The sequence below is a fragment of the Podarcis cretensis genome (assembly GCF_951804945.1).
Source record: "Podarcis cretensis genome assembly, chromosome: 6".
Classification (NCBI taxonomy): Eukaryota; Metazoa; Chordata; class Lepidosauria; order Squamata; family Lacertidae; genus Podarcis; species Podarcis cretensis.
This window is the reverse complement of record NC_137175.1, coordinates 1,904,737-1,926,992: the sequence shown is the minus strand read 5'-3', so window position 1 is coordinate 1,926,992 and position 22,256 is coordinate 1,904,737. Positions and strand designations below refer to the sequence as shown.

General features: G+C 49.6%; 1 protein-coding gene across 2 annotated transcripts in view; it reads right to left on the bottom strand.

Moving 5' to 3' along the window:
• The window catches only part of VSTM2L (V-set and transmembrane domain containing 2 like), a 92,131-nt gene that overhangs the window by 5,484 nt on the left and 64,391 nt on the right, over positions 1–22,256 (bottom strand). For both annotated transcript variants that reach the window (XM_079980005.1, XM_079980004.1), the window contains exon 3: positions 14,959–15,009. In XM_079980005.1, coding sequence (XP_079836131.1) covers positions 14,959–15,009 — 51 coding nt within the window. The remainder of the gene's footprint in view (positions 1–14,958; positions 15,010–22,256) is intronic.

The window sequence follows — 22,256 nt, the reverse complement described above, 5'->3', positions numbered from 1 at the left end:
AGTTTGCCTACCCCTGGTGTAGAGCTTCAAAGCTCATTTTGCGCTTGCCAAAGGAAAATGCTTTTAAGCTGTCTGCATTGCTGGTGTGCGCGTGGGGCAGGAGGCAAGTCCTGCTCAGTGAGCCGGCTCTGGGATACTCACACAAAATCTGGCAGGGCAACCAAGTTGCCACAAGATCTCATGTGAGCATGCCTAGCCAGCCAGGGCCTGTGCACTAAGCAGGCCTTGCCCAGCAAACAAGGCGCAGAGCTTTAAACCTCTTTTCGCAGCAGGCCGGTCAGTGCAAAATAGGAGCTCTCTGCCTTGCTGGCTGGGAAAGACACACTCTGTGCATGGGCTCTGGGAGCATGGGACTTTCTCCTTCTCCCCTCCACTCACCAGTAGCCATGGGGTGGCTCCAAGGGTTGGGGCATATGCAATTTTTGTGTATGCAAAGAATCCTTGCAGCCAAACCCTACATAGGATTCGAACATGATATAAGGTAAAGGGACCCCTGACAGTTAAGTCCAGTCGCAAACGACTCTGGGGTGTGCGGCGCTCATCTCACTTTACTGCCCGAGGGAGCCGGCGTACAGCTTCCGGGTCATGTGGCCAGCAGGACTAAGTCGCTTCTGGCAAACCAGAGCAGCACACGGAAATGCCGTTTACCTTCCCACCAGAGTGGTACCTATTTATCTACTTGCACTTTGACGTGCTTTTGAACCGCTAGGTGGGCAGGAGCAGGGACTGAGCAACGGGAGCTCACCCCGTCACGGGGATTCGAACCGCCAACCTTCCAATCGGCAAGCCCAAGTGGTGAAGTGGTTTAACCCACAGAGCCACCTGCGCCCCTTTTTGAACATGCTATGTTGAGCTGCAAAAAATTCTATCCCCCCCCCCCGCAAGTCTTCCCACACACTAAGGCCTCACGTAACCAATAGCCAATACCTTCCTCTGACACCCTCTTACATATTTGCCTCACCTTGGTGTGACCGGCATTATGGCCAGCCCTCCTAAGGTCTAAGTTTGCCATTACGGAGCACGCCTCAAATTAAACAATATAAACAGGATATCCTGTTTATAAGGCTCTGGAGGGCGTGGTTTTCTTTATTGCAGAAAAATATTTTTCCCTGTGTTTTTCTATCTCACTCCTATGCACTTTATAGTTTTAGCCAGTCCCTCCTTGTTGCAATTTGTGATTTTTCAGGTTTCTTCCATTTGCTTGTTTGCTTAAAGCCATGCTGGTTTAATTGATTTTTATCCACCTCGAGCGGTCCGAGGCACAGAGGCTATGAATAATAAGCCAAAAACCCTAATCACAGACATTCAGCTAAAGCAAGCCCTGGGCAGGACTCAGCAAACTCCACCAGCCCAAGGATTTCTGCTTGCACTGGACTAGATGACTTCCCTCTCTACCATTCTCTGCTCTCCCCAGTCTCTTCCCAAATAGAATTGGGGCCCCCACCCCATGACTCCACCCCGGGGCCCTTCCCCCATCGCCCCCCTCCATCGCCAGAAGATGAGATCCAGCCCCCTCCAATGCGAGGTGCCCCGAGATCGATGTGGAATCGTGGGAGCTAATTAGCTTTCCTACCAAATTGATTCGCTCTCAGTATTTATCACCTAATGAAATTTAAGACTTACTCACTAGCCCGAGCTGCTGCTGCTGCTGTTGCTGCTGCTGCTGTTATTGGGCTGGGTCAATAAATCAGATTTTATTACCCGCCCGGAGGCTGCTGGCTCTGCTCCCTTTAATCACGTGGGATGCTAAAGGCTGCCCACCCCCTCTCCCCACTGCCCTTGTCTCCATCACCTTTGTTAGCTAAAGATTTTACAGCATCTAGGTAATGGGATCGGGGTCACACAAAACCCCACCGTGTTTCTGATGGGCTAAGGATGTGGAAAGAAGGAAAGATGTGCTGGACTGATCTGAGCGCTGGGCAGATTTATTTGAAAAAGGCCTTTCTTGAAATCAGAGCGGTCAAGAGGGGATGGAGAGGAGAACGGCTTTTGTTTCTAATCCTGCACCTGGCCTCAGACACCTTGGCACAACCTTCCTCGCAAAGGGGTTGGACTAGATGGCCCTGCGGGTCCCTTCCCAGGGTACAATTTGACGGTTCAATGCCTCAAGCATCTGTGCCACATCGGTGAGAGGGAAGCATGTGCGTCATCACAATGCGGTGACTTCCAAGCTGGATTGCCGCAATGTGCTCTACGCGGAGCTGGCCTTGAAGACGACACAGAAACTTCAGCTGCTCCAAAATACAGCGTCCTGATTACCAGCTCGGGTTCCACTGAGATCTCACAGAACCCCTGTTTTAAAAAGAACTGCGCCAGTTGCCATTTCGTTTCTGGGCCCAATTCCAGGTGCTCAGGTTGGTGTTTAAAGCCCTAAATGACTCAGGCCCCAAATACCTGAAGGACCACCTCCTTCTCTACAATAGTAATACTACTACTAATAATAATAATAATTTATTATTTATACCCCACCCATCTGGCTGGGCTTCCCCAGCCACTCTGGGCAGCTTCCAAAGTATTAAAATACAGTGGTCCGTTAAACATTAAAAGCTTCCCTAAAGAGGGCTGCCTTCAGATGTCTTCTAAAAGTCTGGTAGTTGTTCTTCTCTGCCCTGGCTTTTTGACACTTTAAGTGTGAATTTTTAGGACCCACCTTGTTTTTATGGACCCACCTGCCCTGCCTGCTCTGAGGGACTGCATGTCTGCAATCCTGACAACCAAGTGAGCGAGTCTCACAAGTCAACAGTTGTTATTCAGCAGCAAAAAAAGGCTAACGCAATCTAGGCTGCATCTGCAGATGTGTAGGAAATAACTACTGCTCTATTCTGCCTTGGTCAGACCCCAACGGGAGTCCTGTGTCCAATTCTAGGCACCCCAGATCAAGAAGGGTGCAGACAAGCAGAAGGTGCAAAGAGGAGGGCGCCCAAGATGATGGAGGGTTGGGGCTCTGTGGCCCCTGGAAGCACAATCCCTCAGCTGGCAGGGGCCGCTGTGCTCAACCTGCTCCCCTTCTTGGCCTGCCTTTGCTCTGCAGCCCTCCTCTGTTCTGAGCACCAGGAGGCCCAGGAGGAGAGGTGAGAGCGGGCGAGAGCAAGAGAGAGGAGGGGCCGGGTCCCAGCTGCTTCCCTGCTTAGCCTCGGGAGGAAGGGAGTGACAAGGCCCATTGCTGGCTCTATAAATCAGATATACTGCCCATCCCTGAGGTCCCAGGAGCTGCTCTGCTATATAATCACCTCTAGAAGTTTAAGGCCATTTGTCTACTTGCCCCTGCCTTTGTGAGCAGACAGTTTTATGGCATTTTGGTAAGGGGATGATAACAGCACATGCAAAAGAAGGAGAGGGAGAGGGAGGGAGAGAGACGCCGAACTAGACACAGGGCTAAATGTATCACATTAAATGTCATGGCTGCAGTAATGAATATCTGGCACATGTGCACATGGGGTCAACATTTCCCTTCCCTGCTGCAGTCCAGACGAAAATCAAATATGCCCCTGTGTGGCAGCTCTCGGTGGCAGCTTGCATTCTGGGGCTAACAGCTGCTGTGAGGTTGATTTTGGTTTGGGTGATGCAGAGAAGGGTTAACCCCTCCCTTCCTGCATGCTGCAGTCCCGATTAAAGCAGGGTGGTGGTGTGGTCTGCTCAGATTGCTATATATAAGAATCTAAGGCTGTTGTCACGCTGCACTTCACAAGACCACCAGCAGGGGGCCACACTGGCTCCAGCATAAGGAATGGCAAACAGGTGAGAAAGAAAGCAGCATGGATGGCAGGCAGCCAAGGCAAGCTGTGCTACCAGGGGGTGGGGGAGGTGTTTCACATAGCCATCTGTTCTGGGACTACAATTCCCATCATCCCTGATCACTGGTCCTGTTAGCTAGGGATGATGGGAGTTGTAGTCCCAAAACAGCTGGAGGGCCAGGTTTGGCCACCACTAAAGCGGTTTAGCCAACTGATGTCTGAAGCATCTCCCCTTCCTTTAAAAGGGAGGGGCTTCACATAGGGGAGGGGCTTGAGGTGAGCGGGGGGTTGATCAGGTGGTTGACAAATGTGAGGCAGAGTTGCTTTGCACAGCAAGCATGGGTGGAAGCTCCTAGTATGAACATACACACAAATAACCCCAACTGCAGTACAGCATCACATCTAGAAGTCAGATGTGTTAGGTCTGTATAGTTAAAGCTCTGGTTTTCCCAGTAGTGATGTATGGAAGTGAGAGCTGGACCATAAAGAAAGATGGTCGCTGAAGAATGGATGCTTTTGAATTCTGGTGCTGGAGGAGACTCTTGAGAGTCCCATGGACTGCAAGAAGATCAAACCTCTCCATTCTGAAGGAAATCAGCCCTGAGTGCTCACTGGAAGGACAGATCCTGAAGCTGAGGCCACCTCATGAGAAGAGAAGACTCCCTGGAGAAGACCCTGATGTTGGGAAAGATTGAGGGCACAAGTAGAAGGGGACGACAGAGGACGAGATGGTGGGACAGTGTTCTCGAAGCTACCAGCATGAGTTTGACCAAACTGCAGGAGGCAGTGGAAGACAGGGGTGCCTGGCATGCTCTGGTCCAGGGGGTCACGAAGAGGCGGACACGACTAAATGACTAAACAACAGCCACCCCAATAGCCTTTGCTGGCACTTGGGCAGGACTGCAGACCAGTGCAGACAAGCGTTTTCTACTGGGTCAGATGATTGCTCCATCTTGCTCAGTATTACCTACACGGACTGGCAGTGGCTGCCCAGGGTTTCAAATGGGGGACATTCCAGAACCTGAGACCTTCTGCATGCAAAGCTCTCCCGCATGTGATGGGGTTTGACCCAGGTTCAAATGCTTGCATCTGCTGCAGCTTGGCCTTGCAAGGCAACGCCTCCTCAGGGCACAGAGCAAACCTCTTGGGCAGCCTCTGCACGCTGTGTGCCAGTGAGCTAAGGGGCAAAGCACCCCTTACACCCTGTTTTCTCCTTCCATTCCCATCCGTCTTCTGGCTAGCTGAAGGACCGAAGGGGGCGGGGAGAGAGGGGAATCAGGCCCCCGTGTTAACTCCATCATACGAGAACAAGGAGTCACTTAGAGAAATTAACAGCCGGCAAATTCGGAACCCATAAAAGGAAACGCAACTTTGCACAACTCGCAGCTCAGAAAGGGGGTTCCTCCAAGCCAGAGGATTATAAAAGGGCTGAGTAACTTTATGGCCCTTAATAATGTTTGCAGTTATTCAGGCTGGGAGGAAAAAGCAGAACGGTGTTTTATGCTCCATCACAGGGGTCAGGAAGGAATATTCTTGTTATCTTGATGGCACTGTGTGTGAGAGAGAGACTGTGTTCTTTGGGGTGCAGCGCCCGTCCACATGTGACGCAAAGGCTGGAAGCCTTTCCTTATCACAGTTCAGGCACAGCAAATCTAAGGGGCCTCCCAGGCTGATGAGGGGTTGCCTTACGTAGCCTGCAACACGTCACTGATGCAATCAGACTGCATTCCTGGTGCATTTATACTGGACCGTCCTCACCTGGTTCCACTTTGCTAGTTGTTCCCAGTGTTCCTGCAGTATTGCCTTCTGGGGGGGGGCAGCCTTGTGTTACAGAGCAGCAGAAGCAGGAAAACACCCCCACCCCCAAAGCGGAGAACATTTGAGGCACGATAACTCACAGGATGGGGACGCAGGTGGCGCTGTGGGTTAAAGCCTCAGCGCCTAGGACTTGCTGATCGAAAGGTCGGCGGTTCGAATCCCTGCGGCGGGGTGCGCTCCCGCTGCTCGGTCCCAGCGCCTGCCAACCTAGCAGTTCGAAAGCACCTCCGGGTGCAAGTAGATAAATAGGGACCGCTTACCAGCGGGAAGGTAAACGGCGTTTCCGTGTGCGGCTCTGGCTCTGGCCAGAGCAGCGATGTCACGCTGGCCACGTGACCCGGAAGTGTCTCCGGACAGCGCTGGCCCCTGGCCTCTTAAGTGAGATGGGCGCACAACCCCAGAGTCTGTCAAGACTGGCCCGTACGGGCAGGGGTACCTTTACCTTTACCTTTAGACTCACAGGATATTAGTAGGAAACTTTGGGACGTGGAGACGGAGCAGTCATAACCGTGACGGAAACAGAAGACGTATTTGTAGAGAAAAGCCTTTTCTCCCTGTCTCATAACACTCAAACTCACGGGGATCCACTGAAGCCGAACATTAGGGGATTCAGAACAGATAGAAGAAAGCCTTTCTTCATGCACAGGGCTGCCATACATCTGGAATTGATGTCCAAGGGGAATTTCCGAAAGGTGGCTCTTTGTCCTGGATCTTAGGTAAGTCAATCGAAAAATTGTGGGCATTCCCAACAACTTTTGGGGTGTCCTAGTTTTTACTTATTCATGAAACCTTATTCATGCAGCACATAGTTAAACTATGGAACTCACCGCTGCAGGAGGCAGGGATGGCCACCAATATGAAAAAAAGGATTGGACAAATTCATGGACAAGGCTACCAATGTGCACAGGCTATGATGGCTCTGCTCTGCCTCCATAGTTAGAGTTGGCACTGCTTCTGAAGACCCATTACTGCCATGGTTCCCTATTTGATTTTTAAGGGGGGCAATCTGAGAATGAGTTATTAACAGTTAATGGCCTTTTAGGCTTTCTCCAAGTGAAAGGGACGTGGGTGGCGCTGTGGGTTAAACCACAGAGCCTAGGGCTTGCCGATCAGAAGGTCGGCGGTTCGAATCCCCGCAATGACGGGGTGCGCTCCCGTTGCTCGGTCCCTGCTCCTGCCAACCTAGCAGCTCGAAAGCATGTCAAAGTGCAAGTAGATAAGTAGGTACCACTCTGGCGGGAAGGTAAATGGCATTTCCGTGCGCTGCTCTGGTTCACCAGAAGCGGCTTAGTCATGCTGGCCACATGACCCGGAAGCTGTACACCAGCTCCCTCGGCCAGTAGAGCGAGATGAGCGCCGCAACCCCAGAGCCGTCCACGACTGGACCTAATGGTCAGGGGTCCCTATACCTTTACCTTTACACTTGAATAGAAGTTCAATTTTTGAATAATAAGAAATATATGTCACAGGGGACATATGGGCATCAGGATTTTAGAGATGCTTAGGTGGGGCTTGGCCAAAAGAAGGTTGGGAACCACAGGAGGCGAGAAGGTTCTTGTGTTCAGGTTTCGCGCAGGAATCTGATCAGTCACTATGAAAAGAGAATGTTGGGCTGCTTGGGCCACTGACCTGATCCAGGAAGCGTTTGTTACGTTCTAACGTTCTGAAATATACTCGGAGTCGAGAGTGGATTTCATGCTCTTTATTCAGCTCCTAGTGGTGAGGAAGAATGGAAGTTCCCCCGAAATGTCTGCTTTATATGCACATTATTTACACAATGGGCCCCATGTGATTGGCCAATTCCAGGATTCTTCTGTAGGCCAATCAGGTTGCGGATTCACTTCCACCTGGAGCTTGATTGGGTGGCTCCTGTGGACCAATCAGACTGCTGCATTCTGGACCCTATTGTTCTAGGACCAATCAGACTGCTGCATTCTGAATCCTATTATTTTAGGACCAATCAGACTGCTGCATTCTGAATCCTATTGTTTTAGGACCAATCAGACAGCTGCATTCTGAATCCTATTGTTCTAGGACCAATCAGACTGCTGCATTCTGGACCCTATTGTTCTAGGACCAATCAGACAGCTGCCTTTTGGATCCTATTCAACTCAGTACATAACACGTTCTTAACCTGAGAAGCAATACCACTAAGAAGCAACTCCTTTCAAGTATGTGCCGCCATCTTCCAAGGTCCATCATGCAGGCACAACCAGTTCACACACTTCTGGGATTTGGAGAAGGGCTTCTGGGCCAGAGAATGAAGTTTCTCTTCAGTGGCAGCTTGCCATGGTTCCCTGTCATTTCTCCGGAATATGTGCATTTGCATGGATGCATCAGGAGTCCTGCAACGTCTCCCAAATTACTTTAATGGCTGTTTGCCTTCTGAGCCCCTTTAAGCGGGAGACGGGCCTGGCAGGCGGATCGTAAGTCTTTCTGAAATGGAGGCATCATTAAAAGACTGGTTTAAATACATTCCCCTCGTGTCTCTCAAAGCACCTCCTTCATCTCTTTTTACAGCTTCCGGTCCTCTTCAGACCGACTAAAATCTATGTTCCCGAGTCCCTCTTAAACAGGATGGTGCTCAGAAATGGGTCTTGGGGGACGTCAGAGTCTTTTCCAGCACAATTGGCACAAAAGTTAATTTCACCCTTGGCAAGAATTTATGGGTTACTTATCTCCAAGAAGGTGCTGTGTCTCACTCCCCTGGGTCTAGTAAGGCATTTCTGAATCTGAATTTAGGTCTTCTCCAAGAAGGGGGAACATTGATGATTACACGGTTGGCATTTAGACATGTGGGCACACGTCTCTCCACAGCTGCTCGCTCAGAATCCTCTAACTTTTAAAAGAGCCCAGGAGTTTGGGAAAGTGTTGTGACTCCCAGAATCAAGCACACCAACTCTAGGGGGCCGAAGACACCCCGGCCCCCTCAATGTGTGTTGGAAGGGGCCCAGGGCCCCACATCCTGTGCTGTCCTAAAAGCATAGGAAGATCTGGCTGCTGGATCAGGCCAGTGGTCCATCGAGTCCAGCATCCTGTTCTCACAGTGGCCAACCAGATGACCCCCCCCCCCAAGAGAAGCCCCCAAGCAGGAGGTGAGAGCAACAGCCTTCTCCCTCTCTTGTTCTTGTTCTAAGGTAGACTGGCTCTGTCCATAGAGGCTCCATTGAGGAATAATAAGAAACTAAGAAGATCCCTGACGCCTGCTTCTTGGGAGAAAAGCCATGACAAACCCAGACAGCATCTTAGAAAGCAGAGACATCACCTTGCCAACAAATATAGTTAAAGCTCTGGTTTTCCCAGAAGTGATGTATGGAAGTGAGAGCTGGACCATAAAGAAGGCTGATCACCAAAGAATGGATGCTTTTGAATTCTGGTGCTGGAGGAGACTCTTGAGAGTCCCATGGACTGCAAGAAGATCCAACCTCTCCATTCTGAAGGAAATCAGCCCTGAGTGCTCACTGGAAGGACAGATCCTGAAGCTGAGGCTCCAAGACTTTGGCCACCTCATGAGAAGAGAAGACTCCCTGGAAAAGACCCTGATGTTGGGAAAGATGGAGGGCACAAGGAGAAGGGGACGACAGAGGACGAGATGGCTGGACAGTGTTCTCGAAGCTACAAACATGAGTCTGACCAAAGTGCGGGAGGCAGTGGAAGACAGGAGTGCCTGGTGTGCCTGGTCCAGGGGGTCACAAAGAGTCGGACACGACTAAACGACTAAACAACAACAAAGAAGATCCCTGCAGCAGCAGCAGCAGGATTAGGCCAAAGGAGACCTACCTAGTTGAACATCCTCTTCTCACAGTGGCCAATTGGATGCCTGTGGGCAGTGGTGTAGCGTGGGGGGTGCAGGGGGGCCGGCCGCACCGGGCACAGCATCTGGGGGGGCACGCTCGCACTAGCAGCTCTCTGCCCCTACTAAAATCCACGGGTTAGGGGGCGCAAATTACTTGCCTTGCCCCGGGTGCTGACAACCCACGCTACGCCACTGCCTGTGGGAAAACTAGGGAGCAGGATTTGTGCACCAGGACCTCCCCTCCTCCAGCTGGGATTCAGAAGCATTGCACCCTCCAACTGAGGCTGGCTGGCTCTGAAGGCCAACAGCCAACGCAATATCGGCGTATCCTCCCCCCCCGCCCCCCCCCCCCGGTCGAGGGAACTGATGCCTGCCGAGAATGATTAAAATGAGGCAATGTCAGAGGAGCTGCAATTAGAATAAATGCTTTTTAAGTATTATTCCATTTTTAGCATGGGCAAAAACCCTCTGCTGTATTGAGCTGGAAGATAATTGACGAAGCGACTCCTGCAAACATAACACCCCCCCCCCCGAATTGGAATGGGAATGGCAAGAGACAGGGAGGCCAAGGCATTGGGGGCAGGGCGGGCAGAGACACGAGGGGCCGCGGAGATTTGTTTTATTTAACTAATTAGCATATCTCCTCATTCCGTTCACGTGAGCCTAAATGGGGTTTTGGAATTCTAATCTGCTCAGCAAATTAGATTATTACCTCCTTAGCGTCAACTTGTTCTTTAGACGCTGGCAGAAATCGAAGGAGATGTTTCCAGGGATGAGAGGCAGCCGCTTTGCACCGCAGCCTCGGTGGCAAGTGTGTCGTGGGAAGATGAAGTGGCCGGAGAATGTCAGAAGAGTCTCAAAACAGCTGGATCAGGCCAGAGAGGGCACATCACATCCAGCCAACCAGAAGCCTCTCAGTGGCTGGGACAAAACTCCCAAGCAAATGGGCATCTCAGTAGAAAAATATTATCTATTCTGCATTGGTCAGACCCCACTGGAGTCCTTTGTCCAGTTCTGGGCACCTCAGTTTAAGAAGGGTATTGACAAGCTGGAAGGTGTGCAAAGGAGGGTGACCGAGATGATCAAGGGCATGGAAACGAAGCCTTATGAGGAACGGTTGAAGGAGTTGGGCAGGTTTAGCTTGGAAAAGAGGAGACAGAGAGGTGATATGGGGAAGGGAAGATGGACCAAGCTTGTTTTCTGTCCCCCCAGAGGATTCGAATGACAATAAAGTCCTTTGAACTCTCTGACAGTTCAAAGATGGGTTTTTGTATTGAAATGGGATGGTCTTTGTGTAGTTCGGCAAGCCTAAATCTGACCTGGCACTCGCCTTTGTGTACCTCTCCTTGTGTTCCTTCCACCCCTTTCACTTTTGGAGCTTACCCCTTTTTCATCGCAACAGGATATTTAGCATCTCTATATGCCACATATTTCAAATCACACAAAATGCAGAGCAACCCTGGAACCCGCGGTTTGTGCTGGTCTCCCAGTCCTAAAAATAACAGCCAGTGGCTTCAGACTCAAAGTTTACTTCAGAAGGTGGTGGGGCCTCCTTCCTTGCATGTTTTTTAAGCATCCCTCGGGGATTCGACCCTTTCATTGCAGGAGGTTGGACTAGATGGCCCTGTGGGGTCTCGTCTAACTAGTTCTATGATTCCATGACACTTGGAACAACAGGCATCTGGGCAGGAGATGGGAAAACAGGCCAGGCAGCTGAGCCAGGAAGAGGAAGCCCCTCTCAGAGAGAGTTTTACTGTGGGCTACCTCGCCAGAGACAGCTACATCTATCAGCGTAAATGGAAGTCAAAGGAAAAGCAGAAGACCTTGGCCCGAGCAATTTATTTCTCACGCCGTCCTTCCTCTGGCAGAGGACTTGGCTATAATTTATCAGCTGGCCACAGGGGGTAAAAAATAGTTGTGGATCCAGCAGGGCCTTGGATAGGATCCGCCAGGAAATTTAAAATCCCCACGGCAGCTCTCAGGCACCATCCTTCACGCGGTTGCAAACGGAGGCTTCTCCAGCTGCCTTGAGAAGCCTTCATGGCCAGCTGCTGTCTTAAAAAGGTAAAGGGACCCCTGACCATTAGGTCCAGTTGTGGCCGACTCTGGGGTTGCGGCGCTCATCTCGCTTTACTGGCCAAGGGAGCCGGCGTACAGCTTCTGGGTCATGTGGCCAGCAGGACTAAGCCGCTTCTGGTGAACCAGAGCAGCGCACAGAAACGCCATTTACCTCCCCGCCGGAGTGGTGCCTATTTATCTACTTGCACTTTGACGTGCTTTTGAACTGCTAGGTTGGCAGGAGCAGGGACTGAGCAACGGGAGCGCACCCCGTCATTGCGGGGATTCGAACTGCCGACCTTCTGATCGAAAAGCCCTAGACTCTGTGGATTAACCCACAGCGCCACCTGCATCCCAGCCACTGTCTTAGGAGGGAAATAATGTGAGTCACAGCGCTGGGGGTGGGGGGGGCAAGTGCCAATCAATCCGAAAGGGGAGGGGCTTCCCAGGGCCCCTCTGGAATGATCAGTGCATTCTCAGTGGAGGGATCCCAAGGGTCATCTAGTCTAACCCCCTACAATGCAGGGATCTCCTTGGCAGAACTGACACATAAATTACATGACAAGGACGACTGCGACTTTAAAGATGAATGGGAACCCTTCACAAAGTACTTAAAGAAACAGCAAAATGAACTGGTCTCCTTGGCAGGTTTTGAATAAACATACACAAACTTTTTATTGGTGATATTTAGATACTAGATAAATTAAGGATCTGTACAATTCTGTGACATGCAGAGAATTGCTGAAAAACCAGAGAGAGGAGCGGAGGGAAGTCTGGAGGTGGGGGTGGGAAGGGGTGGGTGTTCTTTTTTGGGAAGGGAGGAGGGAAAAATGGGGAGGGGGGAAAATGAAGGTGATGTATTTTTGATAATTTGTCATGCTGAAATTCTTAATAAAAAAATATTCCAAAAAAACACCAACACCAACCACAATGCAGGGATCTCCACTAAAGCATCCCTGACAGGTGGGCCACCTGACCCTTGCTTAAAAACCTCCACGGAAAGAGAATTCACCACCTTACAAGGAAGGCAGTTCCAATGTTGAACAGCTCTTCATATCATAAAGTTCTTCCTGGTGTTTAAATTGGAATCTCCTTTCTTGTAACATGAAGTTATGGGTTCGAGTCCTACCCTCCAGATCAGGAGAGAACAAGCTTGCTCCATCTTTTATGTGACATCCCTTGAGATATTTGAACATGGCTCTCATATCTCCTCTCAGTTTTCTCTTTTCTAGGCTAAACATAACCCAGATCCTTCAACCGTTCCTCATCAGACTTGGTTGCCAGACCCTTGACCATCTTGGTCGCCCTCCTCTGCACACCTTGCAGCTGGTCAACATCCTTCTTAAATTGTGGTGCCCACTCAGAACTGGACACGGTAGTCCAAGTGAGGTCTGACCAAAGCGGAATAGAGTGGGACTATTACTTTTATTTCTGGGCAGCTTCATCCCAAGATGTTTTGGCGCCTGAGGTGGACCACAAAGCAGTGCCCCCCCCTTCCCTGCTGGGGAAGGAGGAGGTCAGAGAAGGTCTAAGTAAGGGACAAAGGGGCTGGGAGAGAGGTAGTAGTAGTAGTAGTAGTAGTAGTAATAATAATAATAATAATAATAATAATAATAATAATAATATATTTATACCCCGCCCTTCCTGGTTCAAAAACCGGGTTCACAACAAGTTCACTTAATGGTAAAAGCAGCATAAAATACAGTATAAAAACATGAATAAAAATAAAATTCAAAAATTCAGAATTCAATTTAGGGGAAATAAGCATTAGATCAACATTGGGGTCTGCTGTCCAGGGGCGACCCAGCCATCTGAGACGGACACCCCACCTTGTCAGCCCTGCTTCTGGGATACCATTCTGCAACCCCAACAAAGAATGCAAATGACCGGAGGGCGGAAAGGCTGAAAAGTCACCATAGGGAGTGCAAGTTACTCAGAGGCAAATTGCCTTGTGGGATCAAAACGGATAAAGGGACCTGGAAAAAATAAATAAGAATGTATATTTTTCCTAGTTCTAGAAACCACATGGCAATATAAATGGAATAGAGACCCTTTTGTGTTTTGGCCAGGCTCAGGGTGGGGCTCCCCCTTGCTACCACGGCTGCCTCCCTGCCAGCCCCCCAAGTCCTAGGGACCCTTCCCTTCCCCCAAAGGCACCTGTTAGTACTTGCATTTCTGGGAAATTCTGGGGAGCCCCTGGCAGTAAGAGGAAGTAGCACTGGCTAGGCAGATTCAGCAGAAGACTCTTTGTCTGGTCCCAGCTCCTCAAAGCAGACTTTGCCAACCTGGTGCCCTGAAGATGCTTTGGGTGGCAGTTCCTTCCAGCTGCAAGATGTTGGGGCTGATGGAAGTTGTTATGTACTGAGTTGAATAGCATCCAAAATACAGCAGTCTGATTGGTCCTAGAACAATAGGATCCAGAATGCAGCAGTCTGATTGGTCATAGAACAATAGGATCCAGAATGCAGCAGTCTGATTGGTCCTAGAACAATAGGATTCAGAATGCAACAGTCTGATTGGTCCTAGAACAATAGGATCCAGAATGCAGCAGTCTGATTGGTCCTAGAACAATAGGATCCAGAATGCAGCAGTCTGATTGGTCCTAGAACAATAGGATCCAGAATGCAGCAGTCTGATTGGTCCCAGAACAATAGGATTCAGAATGCAACAGTCTGATTGGTCCCAGAACAATAGGATCCAGAATGCAGCAGTCTGATTGGTCCCAGAACAATAGGATTCAGAATGCAACAGTCTGATTGGTCCTAGAACAATAGGATCCAGAATGCAGCAGTCTGATTGGTCCTAGAACAATAGGATCCAGAATGCAGCAGTCTGATTGGTCCTAGAACAATAGGATCCAGAATGCAGCAGTCTGATTGGTCCGCAGGAGCCACCCAATCCTACTCCAGGTGGAAGTGAATCCGCAACCTGATTGGCCTACAGGAGAATCCCGGAATTAGCCAATCACGTGGGGCCCATTGTGTAAATAATGTATATAAAGAAGACATTCTGGGGGAACTTCCATTCCCCCTCACCACTATGAGCTGAATAAAGAGCATGAAATCCACTCTCGACTCCAAGTATATTTCAGAAGTCTTAGTCCCAAACATCTGGAGGGCGTCAGGTTGGCAATGGCTGCCTTGAGAGCGTCTCCTTTGGCGGAATGTGCCCCTGCTCAGTGGCAGAACAGCTGCTCTGCATGCAGAACGTCCTGGGTTCAGTCGCTGCTGACTTCGCCTGGTGGAGCTGGGAGGGACTTCTGCCTGAAACCCTCTAGAGCTGCTGCCAGTCAGTGTAGACAATATTGAGGTGGATGGAGCAATACAAGGCTGCTTCTTCCTACGTTCTTGATGCCGCTTCCTTCCCTGGCAAACGGGCAGCCAGGGCAAAGGACTGTCTCAGAACTTCCCAAGTCCTTAGCTCTGCACTTCATCACATTATTATTTTTTTGCTGAAAAACCCCGGGCGCTCCCCACATCACAAGGGAAAAGCTGCTGCTGCCGTGCCCTTGATTTAAAGCCTTCCCGAGAAGTCATTATCGGAAAAACTCACGCTTATTTTTGTCGCCTCCTTCCCGGGTTCTTCCTGTGGAGATGCTTTTAGCTGTCGGGAATGGAAGGGAAAGAGGGAGGGGGAGAGAAGGGGAAAGAAGAACCCATTAGTTCAGCCTGATACAGGGAAGAAAGGAGGGGGGCCACAGAAAGCCCATCAAAATAATTCACACCTTGGCCTTTAATGCAGTCTTCAAAGGCAAAACTGGGCTGGGAGGGAGATGGGGAATGAATGGGGGGGGGGTATATTTAGAGAGAAGAAATCTAAAGCATGAAAGCATGATTAAGGAAAAGAAGTGGTCCAGAAGAGGCAGCTGGCAAGACAGAGCAAGGTGCGTGGGATCGTGTGCTTTCACAGTGGTAACTCAAATAATTTGCGCAGCCCCGGTCCACTGCCTCAATACTTAATATTGCGTGTTTAAAAGTGCATTCCCCAAAAAACCTCAGAGTCCTTTCCGCTGAGGGTAATTCAGACTGAAATTCCCAGGTGTCAGAAAAAGCTATTTATGTACGCTACAATTCTGGCTGTGTTTCGTTATCCCCAAAATGGAAAACAAGCGAGGTCCCAACCAGAGAAGAATGGCAACTTAAGTTGACGGAATATGCACAACTTGCAGACTTAACATCTAGAATAAGAGAACAAGAAGAACACACGTTTAAAGAAGATTGGAAGATGTTTATTGAATATGTGGGGAATAATTGTGTACACTTGAAAACATTGGCAGCATTAAGATAAAATCAATGGCATAAATACGTAAGTTTTGATGGATGCAATGATGGAATACTGAATGACTTAGTTTTTGTTAAAAATGCAGGGATTTATAATATTTAAAAAAATGGAAACAGAAGAAGGGAAGTCACTGATATTTTAAGGATGCAAAATGCGTATTTTAAATTGTAAAACAGAATACAGGTATTAATAAAAATTATACACAAAAAACACCACCACCAACACAACAAACTTAATACTGCACATCCCAACACATGTCATAGATATCAGCTTAGTGATCCTTGCAACACAAAGAGCCTGCTGCATGAGGCCAGTGGTCCATTGAATCCAGCGTCCTGTGCTCACAGTGGCTGACCAGATGCCTCAATGGGAAACCAGCAAGCAGGACTTGAGCACTAGAACATCTTTCCCCTCCTGGGGTTTTCAGCAACTGGGATTCAGAAGCCCTGCTGCCTCCAGCTGTGGAGACAAAGCAGAGCCAACCTGGCTAGCAGCCCTTGATAGCCCTCTCCTCTTCCCTGAACCTGTCCATCCAGGCTGGTGGTTGTCACTTCCTCCTGTGGCAGGGAGTTCCACGGTTTAACACCGTGCTTTTGCCTGTTGTGAATCCTCCAACGTTCTGCTTTGTTGAATGTTCACAATTTCTAGCGTTCTGAGACAGGGTGGAAAACTTTTCTCTGTCCACTTTCTCCACTGAGAGGGGAGAGACTTCATCGTGCAAGGTCTCCTTCCACCTGCCTTGCCCCACCCTCCGGCCCTAGAAGTCCTCATACGGGAGCTGGGCCTGGAGGAAGAACTGTGAGTGGAGAGATTCCATCGTGCAAGGTCTCCTTCCACCTGCCTTGCTCCACCCTCCGGCCCTAGAAGTCCTCATACGGGAGCTGGGCCTGGAGGAAGAACTGTGAGGGGAGAGACTCCATCGTGCAAGGTCTCCTTCCACCTGCCTTGCCCCACCCTCCGGCCCTAGAAGTCCTCATACGGGAGCTGGGCCTGGAGGAAGAACTGTGAGTGGAGAGATTCCATCGTGCAAGGTCTCCTTCCACCTGCCTTGCCCCACCCTCCGGCCCTAGGAGTCCTCATAAGGGAGCTGGTCCTGAAGGAAGAACTGTGAGGGGAGAGACTCCATCGTGCAAGGTCTCCTTCCACCTGCCTTGCTCTACCCTCTAGTCTCTGCTTCTCAATGTGTATTGTATTGTTTTATGTACTGTGGCTTGCCATTGCCTTATTGATTATAGTTTAAATATAAAAGCAAATAAAACAAAAATCCACAGCATTCAAACAGGGTCAAATAATGGAATTGTTGAGTTGCGAGGGATCCCCAGGGGTCATCTATTCCAACCCCCTGCAACAGGTCTTCTGGGTCAGGAAAAGCCTGGGCAAAAAGACGTCTGAAGCCACTGATGGATGACGTATCCGTCAGAGGGAATGATTGATTTGCATTGTGTGATTGACGGTCATTCAAATCTCTGATTTTTCAAATAAAGGAATTTAAAAGGAAGAAGAGCTGCAAGGCGCTTGGCGGCAAATATTTAGAACTCACTAAAATGAAATGATATGTGGACATTTCTTGTCCTTATATTCTCAAGGAACTGTGTTTGTTCTCTTGTTTAACATTTACTTTAAAAATCAATAAAGGTATTGAGCAAACCAAGACGAAGACGTGGTCTTGGGATGAGATTGCTTTCATGGGGAAATGTATTTGCAAGGCAAGTATTTTGATGCACTGGTTTGACCCCCACCTGGCACCTTGTTCCTGGGACTAAAAGGAAGCAGGATAGCCCAGCTATCCCTCCAGCCAGTTTGCAAAAGTAGGTATAGCATGTTCTGTTAGCAGGGCTGTACAAGCCCTCCATGCTCAGAGAAATCAGATTCATAGCCCAGAAAAATGGAATAAAATGTGCACATTAAGATCCCTATATCCTTGCTTATTTTGCATGCATTTGCTCTGCTTCTAGACACAAAAGTGCTCTGAACCTCACCTTTCATCAATGCAGTGCATACGGAGGCAGCTAATCTTAGCAGGTAGGTAGCTGTGGCAGTCTGCCGTAGTCGAAACAACATAAAAAAAATTCCTTCCAGTAGCACCTTAGAGACCAACTAAGTTTGTTATTGTTATGAGCTTTTGTGTGCATGCACACTTCTTCAGATACACTCTGAATCTGAAAAAGTGTGCGTGCACACGAAAGCTCATACCAATAATAAACTTAGTTGGTCTCTAAGGTGCTACTGGAAGGAATTTTTTTATTTTGTTTTGACTAATCTTAGCAGTGAGCTGCGCTCTCTGCATTTGGTACAGACACCAATCTATTCTGCCTCGGTCAGACTCCGCTTAGAGTCCCATGCCCAGTTGTGGGGGCCTCAATTTAAGGAGGATATTGACAACTGGGAGGTGTGCAGAGGAGGGGGACCAGGATGATCATAGATCTGGAAACCAAGCCTTGTGAGGAACGGTTGAGGCAGCTGGGGATTGCTGAAGAGTTTGTTGCCTGACCAGGCAGCCTTTTATGGGGTGAGCTGGGTACATTTTTAAAATTGGGCACGTTTATCTTGGAGAAGAGAAGACTGAGAGGTGACATGATAGCCATCTTTCAGTATTCGATGGCCTGCCGCATGGAAGAGGGAACAACCTTGTTTTCTCCTGCTCTGGGTAGGACTCAAACCAGTGGCTTCAAGTTATAAGAAAGGAGATTTCAACTAAACGCCTGGAAAAACTTTCTGGCAGTAAGAGCTGTATGGCAGTGGAACAGACTCCTTCAGGTGGCGGCGGACTCTTCTTCCTTGGAGGTTTTTAAGCAGAGGTTGGGTGGCCACCCGTCAGGGATGCTTGAGCTGAAATTCCTGCATTGCAGGGGGCTGGACTAGATGACCACTGAGGGGCCCTCCCAACTCTACGATTCTGTGACTAGAAGGGCCATCGGCCTGATCCAGCCAGCTCATCTTATGCTCTTATTGGGGAAAGAAGCTGCATGTGCAGAATGAAGACGAGACAGGATTTCTTCCATGAATCCAGAGAGATAGATGCTGGACTGAACGGGGCCACTGGCTGGATCTCTTCTTTCGCTCTTACTGTTGGGGGGAAGGTCCTTTAGGAGAAAGAAACGACGTGAGCAACAGGCTTGGCTTCTCCATTCGCACTTGAGCAAGCAGGATCTGGAACACATTGACTCAATGGCCGCCTCTCCCCCTATAAACTGACTGACTTCGTCATCTGAGGGCCAGAGGCTGTGAGAGGGCGGCAACATGAGAACGGGGCCTTTTCTGTGGTGGCTCCGTTTGTGGGATGTTCGCCCCAGGGAGTCTCGCCTGGTGCCTTCACCACATAGTTGGTTTCTCCTTCTCTGGAGGGTAGGACTCGAACCAATGGCTTCAAGTTATAAGAAAGGAGATTCTGACTAAAGTTTCTGACCGTAAGAGCTGCTGGACAGTGGGACACTCTCCCTCGGGAAGTTGTGGACTCTCCTTCCTTGGAGGTGTTTAAGCAGAGGTTGGACGGCCATCTGTCTATGGATGCTTGAGCTGAGATTTCCTTCCAACTCTACAATTCTATGACTCTTCTCTGCATTTAAAATAGGTGGCCTTTAAAAAAAACAACCCGGTTTCATTGCAGTGACTTCTCTCAAAGAATCTGGGGACTGTCATTTGGTGAAGGCAGTGAGAATCGTCTGCAGGAGAAGCCCGCGCCCACCGCCCACCTTCCAGCCCTGCAGGCCTGCAGGTCCTTGGGAGAAAGAACAGGGAAATTAAACCTTCAGCCAATTAGTCCTTGGCTCTGGCAGGAGGCTTCCTGGGTATCTGCGTGAAGGAGATGATTCCATTATGCATGCTTCGTAGATTAAAACTGCATTTTAAAAAAGGTGAGAATTAAAACTAACGGAACATATTCTGATAACTGAAGCACGAAACAATGTGCATGAGCCTTATGCGGTCAAATGGGGGATAATAAAAGCTTTCTGCACCCACGGCCAGGCCTGGAGGAGCACAACTGGACTGATCAATGCATTGCACTCTGAAAGTCGGCAGGCAGAGCGGGGCTCCCTCGGGTGGCCCTGGCATACGAGGGTGGGGTGTGGAAAGACAGAGATCAGCATTCAGAAAATCATTTCTCCAATGCAGTGATCACTGCTAGAGAATCCCTGAAAGATGGCCGTCCAGCTTCTGTTTAAACACTTTCAACGAAGGTGAGTCCACTACCTTCCAAAGGAGTCTGTTCCACTGTCAAATAACTCTTCCTGGTTTAAACAAAATAAAAAAATTCCTTCCAGTAGCACCTTAAAGACCAACTAAGTTAGTTCTTGGTATGAGCTTTCGTGTGCATGCACACTTCTTCCTGGTTTAAAGTTCTTCTTATATTTGAAGATGGCTATATCCACATCATGGGACGCGGGTGGCACTGTGGGTTAAACCACAGAGCCTAGGACTTGCCAATCAGAAGTTCGGTGGTTCGAATCCCCGCAGGGTGAGCTCCCATTGCTCCATCCCTGCTCCTGCCACAACCTAGCAGTTCGAAAGCATGTCAAAGTGCAAGTAGATCAATAGGTACCGCTCTGGCAGGAAGGGAAATGGCGTTTCCGTGCGCTGCTCTGGTTCACCAGTCATGTCCGACTCTGGGGTTGCGGCGCTCAACTCACTTTATTGGCCGAGGGAGCCGGTGTACAGCTTCCGGGTCATGTGGCCAGCATGACTGAGCCACTTCTGGCGAACCAGAGCAACGCACGGAAACGCCGTTTACCTTCCCACTGGAGTGGTACCTATTGATCTACTTGCACTTTGACGTGCTTTCGAACTGCTAGGTGGGCAGGAGAGGCTTAAGTTGTACAAATGTGCTAATACCGATCTATCCGAAAGACACCACAGTCTCTGCTGTGCCTTATTTGCAAAAGAATACACAGAAACTGGGTAAATGCGCCTGGAACCTGTGGAATCTCGCACGGCTCGGCTGGGGTGCAACCCGGTGTTCTTATGTGCACCCCCAATGTCACTCTGGGGCAATGGGGCTCAAGCTTGGACAGCCCTCTCCCTCTCTCCTCTCTCCTTCCTCCTCTCACCTCTCAGGGCCATCAGCTGATGAGATGAGCCCAGGCAGCAGCTGAGTTGCCCAAGCACAAAATCATCACCAAGCCCCATTACCACCGAGGCGGCGGGAGGCCCTCACCATTGTTTGGCCCTGTGTGAGCAGCAAGAGGGAAAGAAAGAGACAGGTGTTTGCGGAGTCTGATAGCATGGGAGAGAAAGGCAGGAGCGGGAGAAGGAAGGGAGGATATGGAGGAGAAGAACCAGGAGCAGCTGAGATCATGGTGGTGGCAGAGCTGGGGCGTGTGTGACACCTGATGGTATCAGGTGCCAGAAGGCAGGGAGGCAAGGAGGCCACTGGCCTCGGGCAACCTGCTCTGTCCTGGGCAAGGGATCTCTTTTGCCACTGGAAGAGACGGTTTTGCAGAATCATAGAGTTGGAAGGGGGCCGTCATTTGGAGGGGGTGCGGCCACTGTTTCCCCCTCGCCCCCCTCATAAAGATTTGCGACGGCAGAATATCCAAGTAGTCAGATTTATTGTTAGGGGCTTCAGACAGTATTTATAATATTATTTTGAGAAGTCTAGAGAGCGATGTCAAAGCAGCGATGGAAGCAATTTCGGTAATGAAATGCATGCAGTTTAAACGGACGAGAGACAAAACGAATTTGAGCTTTCATAATGAAAATGAAAATCTGCAGATAACAATAATAACAATTAATAATAATTTCAATCTTGCACACCCCTATTAGAGCCGGTGTGGTCCAGGGGTCAGAGTGTCGGACTAGGCCTTTGGAGAGACCAGGGTGCAAATTCCCACTCAGCCACGAGGCTCGCTGGGTGGACCTTGGGTGCCAGTCACGGCCGCTCAGCCTATGCTACCTCACAGGGCTGTTGAGGGGATTAAGAGTGGAATGACAGAACCTTATATGCCACCTTGAGCTCCTCGGAGAAGAAAGTGGGATATAAATGTAATAAGTAAATGAATGGATAAATAAATGAATGTGTCAGGGAGCTGCCATCAGGCGAGGGGAGAGAGGCAGGAATGTCCAGAGAGCCCCCCCCCCTTGTTGAGCAGCTGCACCTCATCAGAGTCTGCTGAAGGCGAGCCCTCAGGAGCAACGGATGAAGAAGGCAGAGGCTCACGCAGGCTGAGATGAGCCACGACACCACTCCCAAGGAGTTGGAAATGCCTCTTCCGTCATCCAGGGTTTTTGCCAGGGAATTAAGCATAAGGAAAAGAGGCGGAGAGGGGTTTTTCCTGGGCTTTTGTGCTGGAGGGCGAACCGGAAGAAACCACTTCCGGAATCTGCTAGTGATTGAAGCAGACATGGATTTTGGCCTTATGCACTGTGCATAGTTCTTGCACTCAAAAAAACCTGTAAAAGACAGGTCAGAGTCCTGGCTGTTATCTTTAATGTGTGAATATTAGACCCTTCTCTAGGCCTGCTCTTCATAGCACCAAAAGGATCCCCAGAGGAGGCTTCGGGGGGGGGGGTTGTTCTTGACCAGGAATCTTTTCTCGGAGTGGATTCTTGCAGAGAGGGTGTCTGCAATGGGA